Source organism: Anabrus simplex, chromosome 2 (genome assembly GCF_040414725.1).
Source record: "Anabrus simplex isolate iqAnaSimp1 chromosome 2, ASM4041472v1, whole genome shotgun sequence".
Classification (NCBI taxonomy): Eukaryota; Metazoa; Arthropoda; class Insecta; order Orthoptera; family Tettigoniidae; genus Anabrus; species Anabrus simplex.
This window is the reverse complement of record NC_090266.1, coordinates 827525652-827545129: the sequence shown is the minus strand read 5'-3', so window position 1 is coordinate 827545129 and position 19478 is coordinate 827525652. Positions and strand designations below refer to the sequence as shown.

The following is a 19478-nucleotide window of genomic DNA, read 5'->3' as shown; positions in this document are numbered from 1 at the left end:
TTGTAATAGGAGTTGAATCATGGCTGAGAAATGATATAATGGATGCAGAAATTTCCTCACGGAACTGGAGTGTGTATCGTAGAGATAGGATAGGAATGGTGGGAGGGGGAGTATTCATTCTGGTGAAAGACAAATTTGTAAGCTACGAAAAAGTTAAAGATGAGAAACATGAAATTCTAGGTGTAAGGCTCATTTCTAAAGATAATAGGCAACTTGATATATTTGGAGTGCACAGACCGGGAAAGGGTAGCGCTGACATGGATTTAGAATTATTTGATAAGATAATCAGCTATGTGGGAAACGACATGGAAAGGAATGTGATTGTAGCGGGAGATCTAAATTTACCAGATGTAAATTGGGAAGGAAATGCGAACGACAGGAAGCATGACCAACAAATGGCAAATAAGTTAATATGGGAAGGACAGCTGATTCAGAAAGTGATGGAACCAATGAGAGGGAAAAATATCCTGGATGTGGTGCTGGTAAAACCAGATTGAGCTCTATAGATAAACCGAAGTAATAGATGGTATTAGTGATCATGAAGCTGTTTTTGTCGTAGTTAAAAATAAATATGATAGAAAGGAAGGTCTTAAAAGTAGGACTATTAGGCAGTACCGTATGGCTGATAAAGCAGGCATGAGGCAGTTTCTAAAAAGTAACTATGATACGTGGAAAACGGTAAATAAAAATGTAAACAGACTCTGGGATGGGTTTAAAGTAGTTGTTGAGGAATGTGAAAACAGGTTTGTACCTTTAAGGGTGATAAGGAATGGTAAAGACCCACCTTATTATAATAGAGAAATAGAGAGACTAAGGAGGAGGTGCAGACTGGGAAGAAATTGAAGGAACTCACAAGAAAATTGAATCTAGCAAAGAAGGCAGCTAAGGATAACATGATGGCAAGCATAGTTGGCAGTCGTGCAAATTTTAGTGAAAAATGGAAAGGTATGTATAATGTAGATATTTTAAGGCAGAAACAGGTTCCAAGAAGGACATTCCTGGAATAATTAATGAACAAGGGGAGTGTGTATGTGAGGATCTAAAAAAGGCAGAAGTATTCAGTCAGCAGTATGTAAAGATTGTTGGTTACAAGGATAATGTCCAGATAGAGGAGACTAATGCTAAAGAAGTATTAAAATTTACATATGATAAGAATGACATTTGCAGTAAGGTACAAAAGTTGAAAACTAGAAAAGCAGCTGGAATTGATAAGATTTCTGGGGATATGGGGATATGCTAAAGACATTGGGTTGGGATATAGTACCTATCTGAAGTACTTATTTGATTATTGTTTGATCAAAGGTGCTATACCAGATGAATGGAGAGTTGCTGTAGTAGCCCCTGTATATAAAGGAAAGGGTGATAGACATAAACCTGAAAATTACAGGCCAGTAAGTTAGACGTGCATTGTATGTAAGCTTTGGGAAGGCATTCTTTCTGATTATATTAGACATGTTTGCGAAATTAATAACTGGTTCGATAGAAGGCAGTTTGGGTTTAGGAAAGGTCAACTTGTAGGATTCCAGCAAGATATAGCAGATATATTGGATTCAGAAGGTGAAATGGACTGTATCGTGATTGATCTGTCTAAAGCATTTGATAGGGTGGTTCATGGGAGACTACTGGCAAAAATGAGTGCAGTTGGACTAGACAAAAGAGTGACTGAATGGGTTGCTATATTTCTAGAAAATACATCTCAGAGAATTAGAGTAGGTGAAGCTTTATCTGATCGTGTAATAATTAAGAGGGGAATTCCTCAAGGCAGTATTATTGGACCTTTATGACCTTTTGTTTTCTTAGATATTTATATATATATAAATGACATGAGTAAAGGAGTGGAATCAGAGGTAAGGCTTTTTGCGGATGATGTTATTCTGTATAGAGTAATAAATAAGTTACAAGATTGTGAGCAACTGCAAGGTGACCTCGATAATGTTGTGAGATGGACAGCAGGCAATGGTATATTGATAAACAGGGTTAAAAGTCAGGTTGTGAGTTTCGCAAATAGGGAGAGACCTGAGTTTTAATTACTGCGTTGATGGGGTAAAAGTTCCTTTTGGGGATCATTGTAAGTATCTAGGTGTTAATATAAGGAAAGATCTTCATTGGGGTAATCACATAAATGGGATTGTAAATAAAGGGTACAGATCTCTGCACATGGTTATGAGGGTGTTTAGGGGTTGTAGTAGGAATGTAAAGGAGAGGGCATATAAGTCTCTGGTAAGAACCCAACTAGAGTATGGTTCCACTGTATGGGACCCTGACCAGGATTACCTGATTCAAGAACTGGAAAAAATCCAAAGAAAAACAGCCCGATTTGTTCTGGGTGATTTCCGACAAAAGAGTAGAGTTACAAAAATGTTGCAAAGTTTGGGCTGGGAAGAATTGGGAGAAAGAAGACAAGCTGCTCGACTCTGGTATGTTCCGAGCTGTTAGCGGAGAGATGGCGTGGAATGACATTAGTAGACGAATAAGTTTGAGTGGTGTTTATAAAAGTAGGAAAGATCACAATATGAAGATAAAGTTGGAATTCAAGAGGACAAACTGGGGCAAATATTCATTTATAGGTAGGGGAGTTGGGGATTGGAATAACTTACCAAGGGAGATGTTCAATAAATTTCCAATTTCTTTGAAATCATTTAGGAAAAGGCTAGGAAAACAACAGATAGGGAATCTGCTACCTGGGCTACTGTCCTAAATGCAGATCAGTATTGATTGATTACTTACCTGTCTTTCCCCATCCTCTACTCCACATTTCCCTTTCCCTTCTAATTCCACACTTCTCAGCAACAGTTCCCTGTTCCACTTCTTCCCTCTGTTCTACCTGCAGTGACTTGTACTGATTTCTGATAGACACCTTTCCTGAATTCTGATTCTGAATAGAGCCCTTAGCCTGCAGTTTCCTTCTCTTCCTCCTACAATTTCCCCCTTTCCTTCCAATCCCTCTTTTACATCTTTCTGTACTTTCCTTTCTCTCTTCTGAGAGAATCCTAATTATCTCCCTCAATCTCTCAAACACTATCTCATACTCCTTAATGCCTGGCCACACCCACATTTCTTACACTTGCACTCCTTAGTCATTCTTTACGGAAGAATGAAAAGGAAAGGAAAAATATAATAATTTTTTCTGTGCCAAAAAAAAAAAAAAAAAAAAAAGGAAAGAAATATTGTCTAGGATAGTACTCAAAGATCATATGACAGTAAGGTAATTAATGTACTGCTACACTACAATACTACTTAGTCGTACTATATTTTTATCCTACAGCACCCTAACAGGATAAAAACTGCCGTTAATTACTGGATACCAAAAGGAATGCACATGAATTGCACAATTCTAAACCGCAGTTAAGCATATCCTAATAACTAAAACAGAATTTTAGTAAGTGTGTTTCTACTGATACTTCTACTAGACTGCACAAGTATTTTACCACAATAGAATAAGCATGCTAATTTCTAATAAGATAGTATACACTACAATAATTTTACGCTATGTGCAGACGTATCCTGATTACGATATGTTATTACTAAGCACAAACAGAAATGAAAATTGCAAGTTTGAAATTTGCAAGAACTACTCAAAGATTACCAGCAAAGCTGAATGCGTTGACACATTGTTATTAGTATGCTAAATACTATCTAATATACCATATCTACACTGCAATTCTCAATTGAAATGTGTTCATATGATTTTTACAGCTGGTGGATTACTGTTATTTTCCCTACTATGTGGGACGGAGGATAAGTGTGTCCTTAAATGCTGAAAAATAAGAGGTTGTCTAAAATAATTACTAAAAAAACCCTTCTGTCCAAAACTATGCCGGGTATTTGAATTGTATTATTATTGGGATATAGGAATTTGATTATTAACTTTTACTCAATGAATAAACGAAGGTGCAAAGTACAAATTATGCCGGGGACTTAGAAGTACAAATTATCAGAATACAGTAATCAGCTGATTCTTGTATTTGTTTACTCAACTATCATATAATCTTTGGTCTCGTCGGAATGCAGCAATCGATCATCAACAATCCAAAGACTGTTGAGTAATTCTCCAGTGAAATACTGTGTATTCTCTTTAACTTCTTTTCCAATTCGAAGTTTAAAGGCGTATCATGTTATTTAATTTAATAAATTATTACCTTCATGATAGTTTGAACGGGTATCTATACAAAATACCGGGTCTATTGTCTGCACGAATGTAAAAGCTACGGAAGTTACAACTCCTTTTGATAATCTGCCTTTGTAAGTATTATACCAACAAACCTACAGGCATTTAAAAAAATTAAAAAGTTAATATTATTACCTAAATTCAAAATGAAGTGGCCTACACGTAGCTAGCTAGCTAGCCTACTTAACCTAGAAAACGTAATCTACTGAACACCAACTGAACTACCTGATGTAAAATTCAAATAAATATCATATCCTTTCTCTTTTCCCTTCATGCCCTCGCAGATGTCTGGCCCTTCAGCCACTTCCCATATGAAGTCCGGTCCATTGCCAATCTTTTCAATTCTGCTGGAGTCTTCCCCCTCTTTCGTGCCAGGTCAAAGATGTAGGTGTCGCACTCCAACCTCGGTTGCCCCCTCCCTCTTTTTGCCTCTGGTCTTGCTTAAATATGCATTTAGGTTTCCTTTCCTCTTCCATCCTCACCAGGTGTCCCAACCATCCAAGTTCCTTCTTTTCAATCAAACTGATCAGTGGTTCTTGGTTAAGACACTCTTCCCTTGTCCCAGTATTTCTAACCATATCTTTCCTTGTCCTTCCTGTTTTACGCAAATACTTCATTTCTGTGGCAGTGAGTCTGCTCTCCAAATTACTCTGCAGTGTCCAGCTTTCACATCTGTACGTCAGCACTGGAAGTTGTACTGATTTGTGTATTCTCATTTTTGTTTTCCTGGTAACTTTTCTGTTTCCTATGATGGTATTATTAATATTATAATGTAGATTGTTAGCTTTATGGAATCTGTGATTTATTTCAGAATCCACTTTCCCATCTGCTGTTACGATGCTGCCTTAAACATTCAAACTGCTGAACCTGTTCTAAAATCTCATTCTGCCAGTCATTGTTAAGGTCTTTTTGTTCTTTCCTAGTAAGATGCATAACTTTACTTTTAATAACATTAAATTCCATCCCTCTGTCTTGGAGTACGCACCCCCATTCCATCACTGCCCTCTGTAATTTATCTCTCTATTGTCAAAAGTGCAATATCATCTGCGTATACTAGTGCCTGTATCCACACTGGTCTCATCTTGAAAATTCCAACTTTGCATTTACTTGTTCGCCTCTTACATTGTTTAATAACTTGATCCATGAATATTATAAAAAGTAGAGGTCTAAGCCCGTCATCTTGCTTGACACCTTTTTCCATAGTAAATTCCTTGGAGGTTTGTCCGTTTATCCTCACTATACCTATAAACCTTCTGTATATACTTTTAATCACCCTAGTCAGTTTGGGGGTAATATGTGCCTTCTGTAAAGCCATCCATAGCTCTTTTCTCGGTACTCTGTCAAATGCCGACTTTAAGTCAATGGAAATGAAAACCTGTTTTCCAGTCATTGACCGGGTCAGGGATGTAATGTTTGAAACATATATAGGCTATTATTACAATGGGGTCGCCACTCCCAAGGTGATTTATTAATGAGTGATAAATGCTATGAAATGATAATGGAGAGTGTTGCTGGAATGAAAGATGACAGGGAAAACCGGAGTACCCGGAGAAAAACCTGTCCCACCTCCGCTTTGTCCAGCACAAATCTCACATGGAGTCACTGGGATTTGAACCACCGTATCCAGCGGTGAGAGGCCGACGCGCTGCCGTCTGAGCCACGGAGGCTCTTTAAGTCGATATATGCTGCAAATAGGTCTACTTCCCGAGTTGGGATCTTAGGATCTTTTCTGCTGCATTTCTTAAACAGAATATCCAATCTTGTGTTTGCTGATCCAGCCTGTACTTCTTCCAGATCCTCCTCCACTTGCTCTCTTCTCTATTATAGTTTAATATAACTTCTGTAGAACTGATGCTAAGTATGTCGCTCTGTAATTATGACAGTTAGTTGAGCTTCCCTTCTTGTGAATGGGAACTATGATGTTCTGCTCCCAATCTTCTGGTATTTTCTCGTTCCGCTCCCAATCTTCTGGTATTTTCTCAGAGTCCCAAACTAACTTGAAGAGATCCCAGATCCATTTCTCTAGTTCTCTTCCTCCGAATTTCACAAACTCTGGGTGAATATTATCCTAGCCTGCTGCTTTACCAGTTTTGATTGCCTTAATTGCATCATGCACTTCCTTGAAACTAATACCTTCTTCCTTTTCCCCCTCTCCACTGTTACCCTCTTCCATTGGTGTCTTGCCCACAGTTCTATTGCTATCCTTGAAGGTTTCTGGGTAATATTTGCTCCACAATTCCAGGATGTCATTTATGTTGGTTTTCAGCCTGTTATTTTTATCTTTAATGTTTCTGATTTTCTTTCCCCTTTTTCCCTTCAAGCTTTTCACCACATGCCAGAAATATGATTTTCCTTATAACTTTCTTCTATTTCCCTTTCAAACTGTTCCCAGGATTCCTTTTTAGCTTCCTTGACTGCTCTCCCTGCTGCATTCCTTAGTTTTATATATGTTCCTATGTCTTCCTCACGTTTGGATTTCATATATCTTTTCCATGCTTTCTTCTTGGCTGCAACCACTTCCTTTACTGTTTCGCTCCACCATCTTGTCTCTCTCCTATTTCCTTTGACTCTGTTGATCCCGCACACCTCTGTAGCTACCTGGTTAATCGTCTCTTTCATCACCTTCCATTTGTCTTCCATGTTCCACATACCTCTGTGATTTTGCTCCTTCTGTAAGTTTTTTTCGCTCAACTTATTCTCATACTCTCGTCACTTGGAGATGTCCCTTGAGGCAGATATCTTCACTTTGACATTACCGATAAATGATGTTCAGTGTTGAGTTCCGCACTGCGGAATACCTTCACATCCATTACATCATAGTGAGCATTCTTTGTGTACATATAGTAGTCTATTGTACTTTGTACATTTCTGCCTGTTACCTCAAAGGTAATTTGGTGGATCTGTTCATGAGGGAAGAAAGAATTCCCTATTTGCATTTCATTATCTATGCAGAACTCAAGCATTCTCTTCCCATTGCTGTTCAGACTTCTCTCTGACCAATACCTTCCCAAGCTTCCATGACCAGAACTCATCTTATTCCCAACTCTAGCATTCCAGGCTCCCATTATTATCACCGATTCTATGGTATCTCTACCTTTGTCCAATATCCCCTGGAGGGCAGAGTAAAATATCCCCTTTTCTATCTCATCACTATCTTCATAGGAGCATATGTTCGTATGAGAGCAACTTTTTGGTTATTTTCCAGATCCAGATCGAATCTCATTATCCTTGGGCTTACTGCCTTCCAATCCACCACTTTATTTCTTAATTGTTCACTTGTGATAATATCGACTCCTTTAGCTCTACTTCTCTTATCTAGTCCTGAATATCTCAGAACATATCCCTGTTCCAGTTCCATCTCCCCTGTTCCCCTTTTCTTCGCTGATCTCTAGAATTTCGAGTTTGTACTTCATCTCCTCCACCACTTCCACTTCCTTGCCTGTCAGAGAGGTAATATTCCAGGTTCCGATCCTCATATTCCGTTTCTCGCCAATTCATTGTCTTGTGATCCGCCGGGCTTCAAACCTAATATTTCTCTGAATTGTTTTGAAATTCACTCCATATGGGTAATTAACCCTGTGGTGGAGCTAGGACGGTGAGAGGGCTGCTCCCTTAAAGCCTCTGGCCTTGCTTGAGTTTCTTTCTGGGTTTACTCCCATAGCCTTTGGGTCAAAACCCTATCCATAAGGCAGCGGATTGCCTCAGTTGATCTGCGGGTGCTTATTTGGTATAACCTTATTCGCACCTGCCCTGCATATCTACAGGAACTTCCCCTATCAGCTATTGGAATGTGCTGTGTCGGGGTTGAGGCCCCCCATCCCAGTCTGTTCACTGAAGAGTATTGACTGGCTCCTACTCAATTCAGAACCCATCCCCAACCGGGACTAGACCAGTCACGGCAAATAAATATCACTACTCCCAATTTCTACCGACAAGCACTAAACACAAGTATATAAATACCACTGAATGGATCACACACACACAAAATTAAACGATTTCAATAGGTTTTAACTACTTTATCACTACAGTAATGCAAGGGCACTCTCAACAGTGGACCCTTCACAAGCGCGTCCATCAGTGGAATGGAATGTGTGATATTTAGCTAGAAAGGATTGACAGCTTATATGGATGTTGAACACACGGTATCATCATTAAATTAAAATCCTCGTTGAATTACAGTATATTTTTATAGTTGCTTGAGAGATTTCGTATGGACTCGGGATGCAAAATATCTGCTTTTGGCAAGTATTGTATGAGGTTGTCTTAAACCCAAACTCAAGACTGGATTGGTTAGTAGGTGCAGTGTGGATCACCAAAGGGAAATGTAAATTGTCTGAACCACAACAATTTGGAACAATCCATGTCAATGGCTGTGACCTGCTATAAATGACCAAGTTTAAATATCTTGGTTCAATGATCCTTGAAGGAGGCAAACTTCTCTAAGAGGTAATGCAAAGATTGCTGCTGCCTGGATTAAGTGGCAAACAATGACAGGCAAACCCTGTGACATCCATACCACCTGACCACCTGAAATCAAAAATCCATTACACATCATGTGTCAAGTCACTCACATCTATTGGTCAGCTACAAAAGGGGCAGAAAGTCAATTGTTACAGAAATGAAGATGCTTAGATGCTTAGCTGACGTTCCTAGATCAGATTCTGTTTCCTGTGTTGATTTAAGAGAACGATTTAGAACTGCACTGATCCAGGAGAAATTGTGCTGAAGTCATCTGTGATGTTTTGGACATGAACAGAAGCAGGTCGGTTTGTAGAGACGGGCTAAATACTAGAAGTCGTTTGAAAGAGGCTCAAGGGATGACCTAATCTGCAATGGGCCGATATGCTACACAACATCATGAAAAGAGTAAATTTAAGTCTTATTGTTATGACCTTGGAAATTTATTTATTTTCCCTGTCCAGATACACTGCCAAATAATGCTTTTCCAATATTCGGCTACAAGGACAGCTTTATCATTGGCCTGCAAAACATCTTCCTTTGTGCACGGTGATGGTAAATGCTGACAAACCAGGTGTTCTTCGTCCTGTACTAGTCCACAATCACAGATCATGTCTCCTTGTACATGGCTCCACTTAACTAGGTTTGACTTACACTTTGAAACACCTGTCCGCAGTCGGTTGAGGGTCTTCCAGACGGAATACGGAAGGCGAAAACCTGTGGAAGGTTCTTCCTTTAAACTTGGATGGATTATGTACTTGCTCTTGCCATAGTTCACGTCTTCGTTTTTCTGGTGTATCTACAATTGGTATGGTTGTTCTTAAAAATCTTTTCCTTGACCTGAGTTTAGCAGGATGCCTTTGATGGCCATAAACGGGGGTGACATGGATCGGTTGATTGCTTCTGACGTTCAACTTCTACTGCTACTTCCCTTATGTGAGGAGGGGCGATTCCTGCGATAGGATAGGTATTTTCCATTGGAGCTGGTCTCGGGTACCCAATAATTATGCGACCATTCTCGCTCACAGCAATATCTTCTTACTTGGTGTGGGCAGAGTTTCTTCATAAGGGTAATGCATATCCATCAGCTGATAGGCAGAGGGCCAGGGCAGATGTGCATAGGACATGAGGGTATGCACCCCAAGGTGTGCCTGTTGGATTTTTAATAATATTATTCCTAGCGCACACCTTTTGTTCGGTATTTTGACAGTGTTGTTTGAAAGATAATGTTCTGTCAAGTTTCACACCAACGTACTTAATTGTATAAAATTGTTCAGGGACTACTACTCTCCGTTCCACGCGCAGTTTTCTACTGGCTTCTTTGTTACATAGATGAGTTCTTGGAAATGAAATGGATATAGTGTATCTTGCCACTAGGCGAGACAAACACATATCATTTTCATTGTTGATTTTTCCATTGACTTCAAAGAGAATGATCACAATCTTTGATGTTAGAGCACTTTGTGATCATTTTTCTATCAAGTAAATTAGATGATGTTTGTGGTTTGATTATAACTATTGTACTCATTCCTCCTGTGCAAACCATGTGACCTTGCCGCTGTGGGGAGGCTGGTGTGTCCCAATGAAGCAGATAGCAGAACCATAGGTGCAACCGTACCAGATGGGTATCTGTTGAGAGACCAGACTAACGAATTGTTCATCAAAAGTGGGTAGCAGCTTTTCAGAAGTTGAAAGGGAGGCAGTCTGGATGATAGACCTATATATATACTACTTAACATGGCTTAGCTATGCTACACAGTGTTAAAACAATGAGAAACTACAGCCATAACTAACTCCTGAGAACACACAGCTCCCTCTGTATGAATGAGTGATGTACTGATGAAGGCTTTCTCCTGGGTAAATCATTCCGGGGGTAAATAGTCTTCCATTCATATCTCCGTGTGGGGACTATGTGAGAGGGAACAATCATCAGGAAGATAAATACTGACATTCTGCAAATTGGAATGTGGAATGTTAGAAGTTTGAATCATTGTAGTAGATTAGAGAATCTGAAAAAAGATGGATGTAGTTGATATAAGTGAAATATGCTCACAGGAAGAGAAGGATTTTTGGTCAGGCGACTGCAGAATTATTAACCCAAAATCAAAGAGGGGAGGTGCTGGAATTTGTTTAATAATGAATTAGAAAATAGGGCAGCAGATAAGCTACAATGACCAGCATGGTGAACAGATTATTATTATTGTCAAGATAGACATCAAGCCCATGCCCATCACAGTAGTGCAGGTCTAAAAGGCTACTAGTTAGCAGATAATGAAGAAATTGAAAGAATATATGAAGAGAGACAAGATCTATTACAGTATGAAAAGGAGATGAGAATCTAATTGTGATAGGATACTGAAATGCAGTGGTAGGGCAAAGAGAAATTAATGTATTAGGAGAATTCAGACTGGAATGAAGGAATGAGAGGAAGTTAACTAGAATTCTTCACCGATCATAATTTAGTCCGAGCTAATACTTGGTACAAACACCATAAACACTGGCTGTATATGTGGACAGTATGTGGAGATACTGGAAGGTATCAAATAAACTTCATTACGATTCAGAAAACAGGTGGTGGATTGCAATACCTTCCCAAGAGCAACGTGGACTCTGACCACAACTTTGTCAAGAAATGCTGTCTGAATTTGGAATTGAAGAGAGGAAGGAATGCAAGGAGCTGGGGTTGAGACAAGTTGAAGGAAAGGAGAGTGAGGAATTATTTCAAGGAACATGTTGCACAAGGACCAAACAGAAATGCTGAAGGAAGCACAGTAGGTGAAGAATGGACAGGTGTCCTTTTTTTTTTTTTTTTTACACTTTACGTCGCACCGTCACAGATAGGTCTTATGGCGACAATAGGAATGGAAAGGGCTAGGAGCGGGAAGAAAGCGACTGAGGCCTTAATAAAGGTGCAGCTCCAGCATTTGCCTGGTGTGAAAATGTAGTAAACCACTGAAAACCATCTTCAGTTCCGCAGACAGTGGGATTTAAATCCACTATCTCCCGAATGCAAGCTGAATGCTACATGACCCAAAACACGTGGCCACTCACTTGGTAGAATGGACATTCGTTAAGAATGAGATCGGTAGGGCTGTTGAAGAAATGTTAGGAAGAAAGGAAAGTTCAAGTAAGAATCAGTGGGTAACTCAGGAGATAATAGACCTGATTGATGAATGGTGGAAGTAAAAGAATGAAAAAATGAGGACAGAAAAGAATGCAGACAATTAAAGAATAAAGTAGATAGGAAGTGTAGGATAGCTAAGGATGAATAGCTGAAAGAGGAGAGCAAGGATGTTAAAGGTTGTAAGGCTGTAGGAAAGGTAGATGCTGCTGATCGGAAAATCAAGGAAACCTTTGGGAAAAGATAAAAAATAGATATATGATATTATGAGCCGAGATGGAAAACCTCTTCTAGGGAGGGAAGAAAAGGTAGGAAGATGGCAGGAGAACATATTTCTTGCCAGGGAGTAAGAGTATGTCATGTTATATCGGATCCTCATAGTACAAGTCACTGATTTAGTTTTCAGCAACAGAAGGAAATCATTAAAAAATGAAAATACAATTTTCTGAACTATGTTGTTGTAGGCATATTCATTTCAAACCCTCTACAATTAATACTGTCTCTGTTTTTAAAACTTCAAGCTTACGTCCTGTAATGTGGCTACGACTTCTACTTTTTAGCCCTGCATGAAATATATTCAACAATTGTATCAAGGGAAAGTAGATAAGTTTCTTGAACAAGAAGAGTTTTTTTATACTGATGAAATGGGAGACTCAGTTTTGGTATCAGAATGTGACAGAGCTTTGGGAGACCTAAATAGGAACAAGGTACCTGGAATTGATGACATACCCTGACTTCCTCAGGAGAAACTGGCATAGCAAGGTTATTCCATTTAGTGTGCAAGATGTATGTTACAGGAGAAGTAGCATTCTATTTTAGGAAGAACGTTGTTATACCTATTCCCAAGAAAGGTGGTGCTGACAAGTGTGAAAATTACTGTACCATTAGTTTAGTATCTCATGCTTGCAAAAGGTTAACTCTTATTATCTACTGATGCATGGAGAGACAAGTTGAAATAGAGTTAGATCAGTTTGGCTTAAGAAGATGAGTAGGAACATGTCTGATTATAGAGGACTGAATTAAGGAGGACAAGCCCACACACATGGCATTTGTAGAACTAGGAAAGGCATTCAATAATGTTGGACCAAGCTATTTGAGATTCTGAAGGTGATTGGAGTCAGGTAGCAAGAAAGGAGGATTATCTAGAATTACAAAGATCAGTCTACAGGGTTAAGTATCGAGGGCAATGAAAAAGGAGCAGCAGTCCAGAAAGGAGAAAGGCATGGCTGCAGTTTGTCCCCTTTTCTTCTCAGTATTTATTGTAGAACAGGCAGTAAAGGAAGTGATAGAGGAATTTGGAAAGGGAATCGCAATCCAAGGAGTGGAAAAGGAAATCAAAACTCGGAGATTTGCCAACAATACTATTTTTTCAGAGTCTGCAGAAGATCTGGAGAAATTACTGAATGGTAGGACACAGTCTTGGAGAAAGGGTACAAGATGAAAATAAATCCAAAACAAAAGTAGGCCTAATGGAGTGGAGTCGAACGAAGTTGGATGATGCAGAAAATATTAGATTAGGAAATGAAAAGGAAGTCGATTAATATTGTTACTTGGGTAGTAGAATAACTAACAATGGCAAAAATATGGACATAGTGCAGAAATTTGCTCACTTCAAACATTGATATAGGCATTAGAAAGATGATTTTGAAGGCTTTAGTCTGGAGCGTGGGCATTGTATGGAAGTGAAACATGGACAATAATGAGCTCAGAAAGAAAAGAGAATAGAAGTTTAAAAAATGAGGTGTTGCAGAAGAACGCTAGAGATGAGGTGGGTGGATCGAATCTCAAAGGAAGAGATGCTGAATTGAGGTGGTGGGAGGAGAATTATTAGGCAACAAGACTTGGCACCCAAGACTTATTCAGTTAGTTTTTGAGGAAATTGTATGTGGTAAGAATGGTAGGGGTAAATCATGGCATGAATATGACAAACATATCAGAGCAGATGTAGTATGTATTTATGTGGAAATGAAAAGTTTAGTACAGGGTAGGGTGGCATGGAGGGCTGCATCATATCAGTGTGTGTGTGTGTGTGAACTGATGACCTGTACAACAAGAAACATTTAGCCATTGCTGGTTATGATTTATTCCTCATATTGATTTAAGAAATATTTTTGTGCATACTCTTACTGAACATTTTTAAAATGAGCAAATAAGTAGGAAAATTTCATATTAATATGTACTTTCTGTATAAGAAGAAACTATTTACTTCTGTTTTGTCATCACTGTCTCCTTTTTAAAGTGTTAATGACAGTTTTTGGTATAAACTGCATGCTTCATGCAGATTATATGTACTATCATAACAAGCAATAGAGACTTGAAATATGTTGAGGAGGAAAGGATAGAAATGCTACACAAATCATCCTCTTGGTTGCAGGAAAATACACTTATCCTAAATAATAAGAATACAGAAGTGATCTACTTCCATTTAATTAATTTAGGTCTGGGTAAAAATGATCAAAATTCTGTCAAATTATTGGGATTGGATCTGGATTGTAAATTATGTTGTTGTTTGTGTTTGCATCATCAGTCCATAGACTGGTTTGATGCAGCTCTTCATGCCACCCTATCATGTGCTAACCTTTTCATTTCTACGTAACTATTGCATCCTACATCTGCTCTAATCTGCTTGTCATATTCATACCTTGGTCTACCCCTACCGTTCTTACCACCTACACTTCTTTCAAAAACCAACTGAACAAGTCCTGGGTGTCTTAAGATGTGTCCTATCATTCTATCTCTTCTTGTTAAATTTAGCCAAATCGATCTCCTCTCACCAATTCGATTCAGTATCTCTTCATTTGTGATTCGATCTATCCACCTCACCTTCAGCATTCTTCTGTAACACCATATTTCAAAAGCTTCTATTCTCTTTCTTTCTGAGCTAGTTATCGTCCATGTTTCACTTCCATACAATGCCACGCTCCACACGAAAGTCTTCAAAAACATCTTTCTAATTCCGATATCAATGTTTGAAGTGACCAAATTTCTTTTCTTGAGAAAGCTCTTCCTTGCTTGTGCTAGTCTGCATTTTATGTCCTCCTTACTTCTGCCATTGTTAGTTATTTTACTACGCAAGTAACAATATTCATCTACTTCCTTTAAGACTTCGTTTCCTAATCTAATATTTCCTACATCACCTGCCTTTGTTCGACTGCACTCCATTACTTTTGTTTTGGACTTATTTATTTTCATCTTGTACTCCTTACTCAAGACTTCATCCATACCATTCAGCAACTTCTCGAGATCTTCTGCATTCTCAGATAAAATAACAATATCATCGGCATTCTCAAGGTTTTGATTTCCTCTCCTTGGACTGTGATTCCCTTTCCAAAATTCTCTTTGATCTCCTTTACTGCCTGTTCTGTGTAAACATTGAAAAGGAGAGGGGACAAACTGCAGCCTTGCCTCACTCCTTTCTGGATTGCTGCTTCTTTTTCAAAGCCCTCGATTCTTATCACTGCAGACTGATTTTTATACAGATTGTAGATAATTCTTCGTTCTCGGTATCTGATCCCCATCATCTTCAGAATCATAAATAGCTTGGTCCAATCAACATTATCGAATGCCTTTTCTAGATCTACGAATGCCATGTATGTGGGCTTGTCCTTCTTGATTCGATCCTCTAAGATCAGACTAAAGTCAGGATCGCTTCACGTGTTCCTACATTTCTTCTGAAGCTAAATTGATCTTCTCCCAACTCAGCTTCAACTTGTTTTTCCATTCTTCTGTAAATAATACGTGTTAAAATTTTGCAGGCATGAGATACTAAACTAATGGTGCGGTAGTTTTCACACCTGTCAGCACTGGCGTTCTTGGGAATAGGTATAACAACGTTCTGCTGAAAATCGGATGGGACTTCTCCTGTCTCATACATCTTGCACACCAAATGAAATAACCTTGCCATGCTGGTTTCTCCTAAGGCAGCCAGTAATTCAGAGGGAATATCATCAATTCCAGGTGCCTTGTTCCTACTTAGGTCACTCACAGCTCTGTCAAACTCTGACCTCAAAATTGGGTCTCCCATTTCATCAGCATCAACAGCTTCTTCATGTTCCAGAACCAAATTATCTACGTCTTTACCTTGATACAACTGTTGGATATGCTCCTGCCATTTTTCTGCTTTGTCTTCTTTCCTTAGAAGTGGCTTTCCATCTGAGCTCTTCATATTCATACACCTAGATTTCCTTTCTCCAAAGGTTTCCTTGATTTTCCTGTATGCTGCATGTACCTTTCCCAGGACCATACAGCCTTCGCCATCCTTGCACTTCTCCTTCAGCCATTCTTCCTTGGCTACCTTGCACTTTCTATCCACTTGATTCTTTAATTGCCTGTATTCTTTTCCGCCCTCTTCATTTCTAGCATTCTTATATTTTCGTCGTTCATCAATTAGGTCTAGTATCTCCTGAGTTATCCACTGGTTCTTAGTTGATCTTTTCTTCCTTCCTAACATTTCTTCAGCAGCCCTACTGACTTCATTTTTCATGACTATCCACTCTTCCTCTATTGTGTTTCCTTCAACCTTTTCATTTAGTCCTTGTGCAACATGTTCCTTGAAACAATCCCTCACACTCTTTTCTTTCAACTTGTCTAGATCCCATCTTTTTGCATTCTTTCCTTTCTTCAATTTCTTCAACTTCAGATGGCATTTCATGACCAACAAGTTGTGGTCAGAGTCCACGTCTGCTGCTGGGAAAGTTTTGCAATCCAACACCTAGTTTCTGAATCTCTGCCTAATCATAATGAAGTCTATTTGATACCTTCCAGTGTCTCCAGGTCTCGTCCACGTATACAGCCGTCGTTTGTGATGTTTGAACCAAGTATTGGCGAGGACTAAATTATGGTCAGTGCAGAATTCAACCAGCCGACTTCCTCTTTCGTTCCTTTGTCCCAATCCAAATTCTCCTACTGTGCTACCTTCTCTTCCTTGGCCTACCACTGCATTCCAGTCTCCCATCACAATTAGACTCTCGTCACCTTTGACATATTGTATTAAATCTTCTATCTCCTCATATATTCTTTCAATTTCTTCATCATCCGCTGAACTAGTAGGCATATAGACCTGCACTATTGTGGTGGGCATTGGTTTGGTGTCTATCTTGGCGACAATAATTCTTTCACTATGCTGGTCGTAGTAGCTTATCCGCTGCCCTATTTTCTTATTCATTATTAAACCAACTCCTGCATTACCCCTGTTTGATTTTGTGTTGATAATTCGGTAGTCGCCTGACCAAAAAATCTTGTTCTTCCTGCCAAAGTACTTCACTTATACCAACTACATCTAACTTTAGCCTATCTATCTCCCTTTTCAGATTCTCTAACCTACCACAACGATTCAAACTTCTAACATTCCACGCTCCGACTCGCAGAATGTCAGTATCCATCTTCCTGATGATCGCCCCCTCTCGTGTTGTCCCCACCCGGAGATCCAAATGGGGGACTAGTTTACCTCCGGAATATTTTACCCGGGAGGAAGCCATCATCGGTACATCATTCATACAGAGAGCTGCATGTCCTCGGGAGGTAGTTACGGCTGTAGTTTCCCGTTGCTTTCAGCCGTGTAGCAGTATCAACACAGCTAAGCCATGTTGAGTATTATTACAAGTCCGTATCAGTCAATCATCCGGACTGCCGCCCTTGCAACTACCGCAAGGCTGCTACCCCCCTTTCGATGAACCATTCGTTAGTCTGGTCTCTCAACAGATACCCATCCGATATGGTTGCACCTGCGGCTCGGCTATCTGCATCATTGGGACACGCAAGCCTCCCCACCGCGGCAAGGTCACATGGTTCGCATCACCTGGAAAAAACCACACACACGTACGTTATGTACAAACCTGGCTAGAGTGATATTTTTGCTTTGCAGACTTTAAGAATCAGTTAGTAGTAGTCAGATGATGAGTGCATACTATGCCTTCTTCCATTCACACATATCATATGGTACCATGTTATGATGTAACTCAACAGGGGCTCAAGATGTGTTCAAGTGGCAGAAGAAGGCAATAAGATGTATTAAAGGTAAGGCCACAAGGAAGTCTTGTAGACCTATGTTCCAAGACATTGCAATTATGACTCTTCCCTCATTATACATTTATTACAGTATACTCAATACTAAAGAAAATCTCATTGACCTAACAACTTCCAGCAATGTACACTCATGGCACAAGATATAGGAATGATTTAGGTTTACCACATGTTAGGCTGAGAAAAACACAAGAAAACTATAGGTATAATGGCATTAAGTTATTAAACATACTACCTGCCCAAGTAAAGGATATGCCCCTATGTAACTTCAAAAGAACCCTTAAAAATTGGTTGACATCCAATAGCTTTTACTCAGTATCTGAATTTGAAGAAAAAATAACACTGTTTCAAGGGGGGTAATGAAGGCCAACGCCATCCTAACACATTGGTAAATTAGTAGTTATTTATCACTCTCTTGGACGTATAGTGTTATGTTTATTTTAACTTTTGTGTATATAGTTGTATTTATTTTCTGTGCTTAATGAGATACTTGTAATATTTTGTAACTATGCACCTATGACTCTGTCCATTGCAACTGCCAGTTGCCTAACGACAATAAAATTATTCTATTCTATTAGGTGTGTGCTGTTAGTTTGAAAGCTTAATTATATTTCTGCAGAAGTTATGTTTGAGCACAAGAACTTTCACACTGTTGTTCATTTGCAGATGTAGCTATTACATGGTTCAGTTTCCATGGATTCCAGCCTATCAAGGAGTGATAACTTTGTTTGTCATTGCCAACTTCACTTTGGCCACGTTTATGGATCCTGGAGTGATTCCAAGAGGTAAGTTTATATTGCAAATAAGCCAGTGTTGTGAAATGAAAAACCTGTACCAGATTTATTGTGAGCACATTTGGTTTGCTTTCCAGCTTCCCCAGAAGAGGACAGGGAGGATGATTTTAGGGCACCATTATATAAAAATGTAGAAATCAATGGAATAACTGTAAGAATGAAGTGGTGCGTTACATGCCAGTTTTATCGACCCCCACGGTGTTCACATTGCAGTGTATGTAATGTGTGCATAGAGGTATAGTATCTTTAACTACATTATTGTGACTTGTGTTGTCTCAAAAATTATCTGGACGTCACTGGATGGATAATATCTGGTATGGTTTAGAACAGTAACATAGGAATGCTGTTACCAAAATGCCTTTTTTTTTTTTACTTGTTCATTTTTCAGACATTTGATCATCATTGTCCGTGGGTGAATAATTGCATTGGTCGTCGAAATTACCGCTTTTTCTTTATGTTCCTGATCTCACTCAGCCTCCACATGACGAGCATCTTTACCTTATGCCTGGTTTATGTTCTGCAGTACAAGGACAACATAACTGATGTTAAAACTATTGTTGCGTATCCTTTTGAATAGTAGAAATGTGTAAATATAAACTGTGTGTATTTTTTAAATTCTTACATGGTAGTAATTTGTAGGAGTAGTTTGTGAATACCTGACTTCTATCTGCTATGAGAGGAAAGTAGCACAATTACTTGAGTGATCATTGGTTTACATAAATTTTACATTTTGGTGTGATTTTGCATATTTACTTCAAATTGATTATTCCTAAAATATATTTGTGTTTTTGGATTACATTCTATACATTACTTCATGTAATTTTCCTTCATTGAGACATTTATCATAAAAGAATACAATTTTCTGTTTAATGTTACTGTAGAACAATGTTAAATTTGAAGAAAGCCATTTCATCAC

The 19478-nt window shown here is 38.9% G+C and overlaps 1 protein-coding gene across 4 annotated transcripts in view; it reads left to right on the top strand.

Annotated features, from left to right (window-relative positions):
* Zdhhc8 (zinc finger DHHC-type containing 8) overlaps positions 1-19478 on the top strand; it is a 297113-nt gene that overhangs the window by 91043 nt on the left and 186592 nt on the right. For all 4 annotated transcript variants that reach the window (XM_067141524.2, XM_068226294.1, XM_068226293.1 and 1 more), the window contains 3 exons: positions 18435-18553; positions 18640-18797; positions 18951-19123. In XM_067141524.2, coding sequence (XP_066997625.1) covers positions 18435-18553; positions 18640-18797; positions 18951-19123 — 450 coding nt within the window. The remainder of the gene's footprint in view (positions 1-18434; positions 18554-18639; positions 18798-18950; positions 19124-19478) is intronic.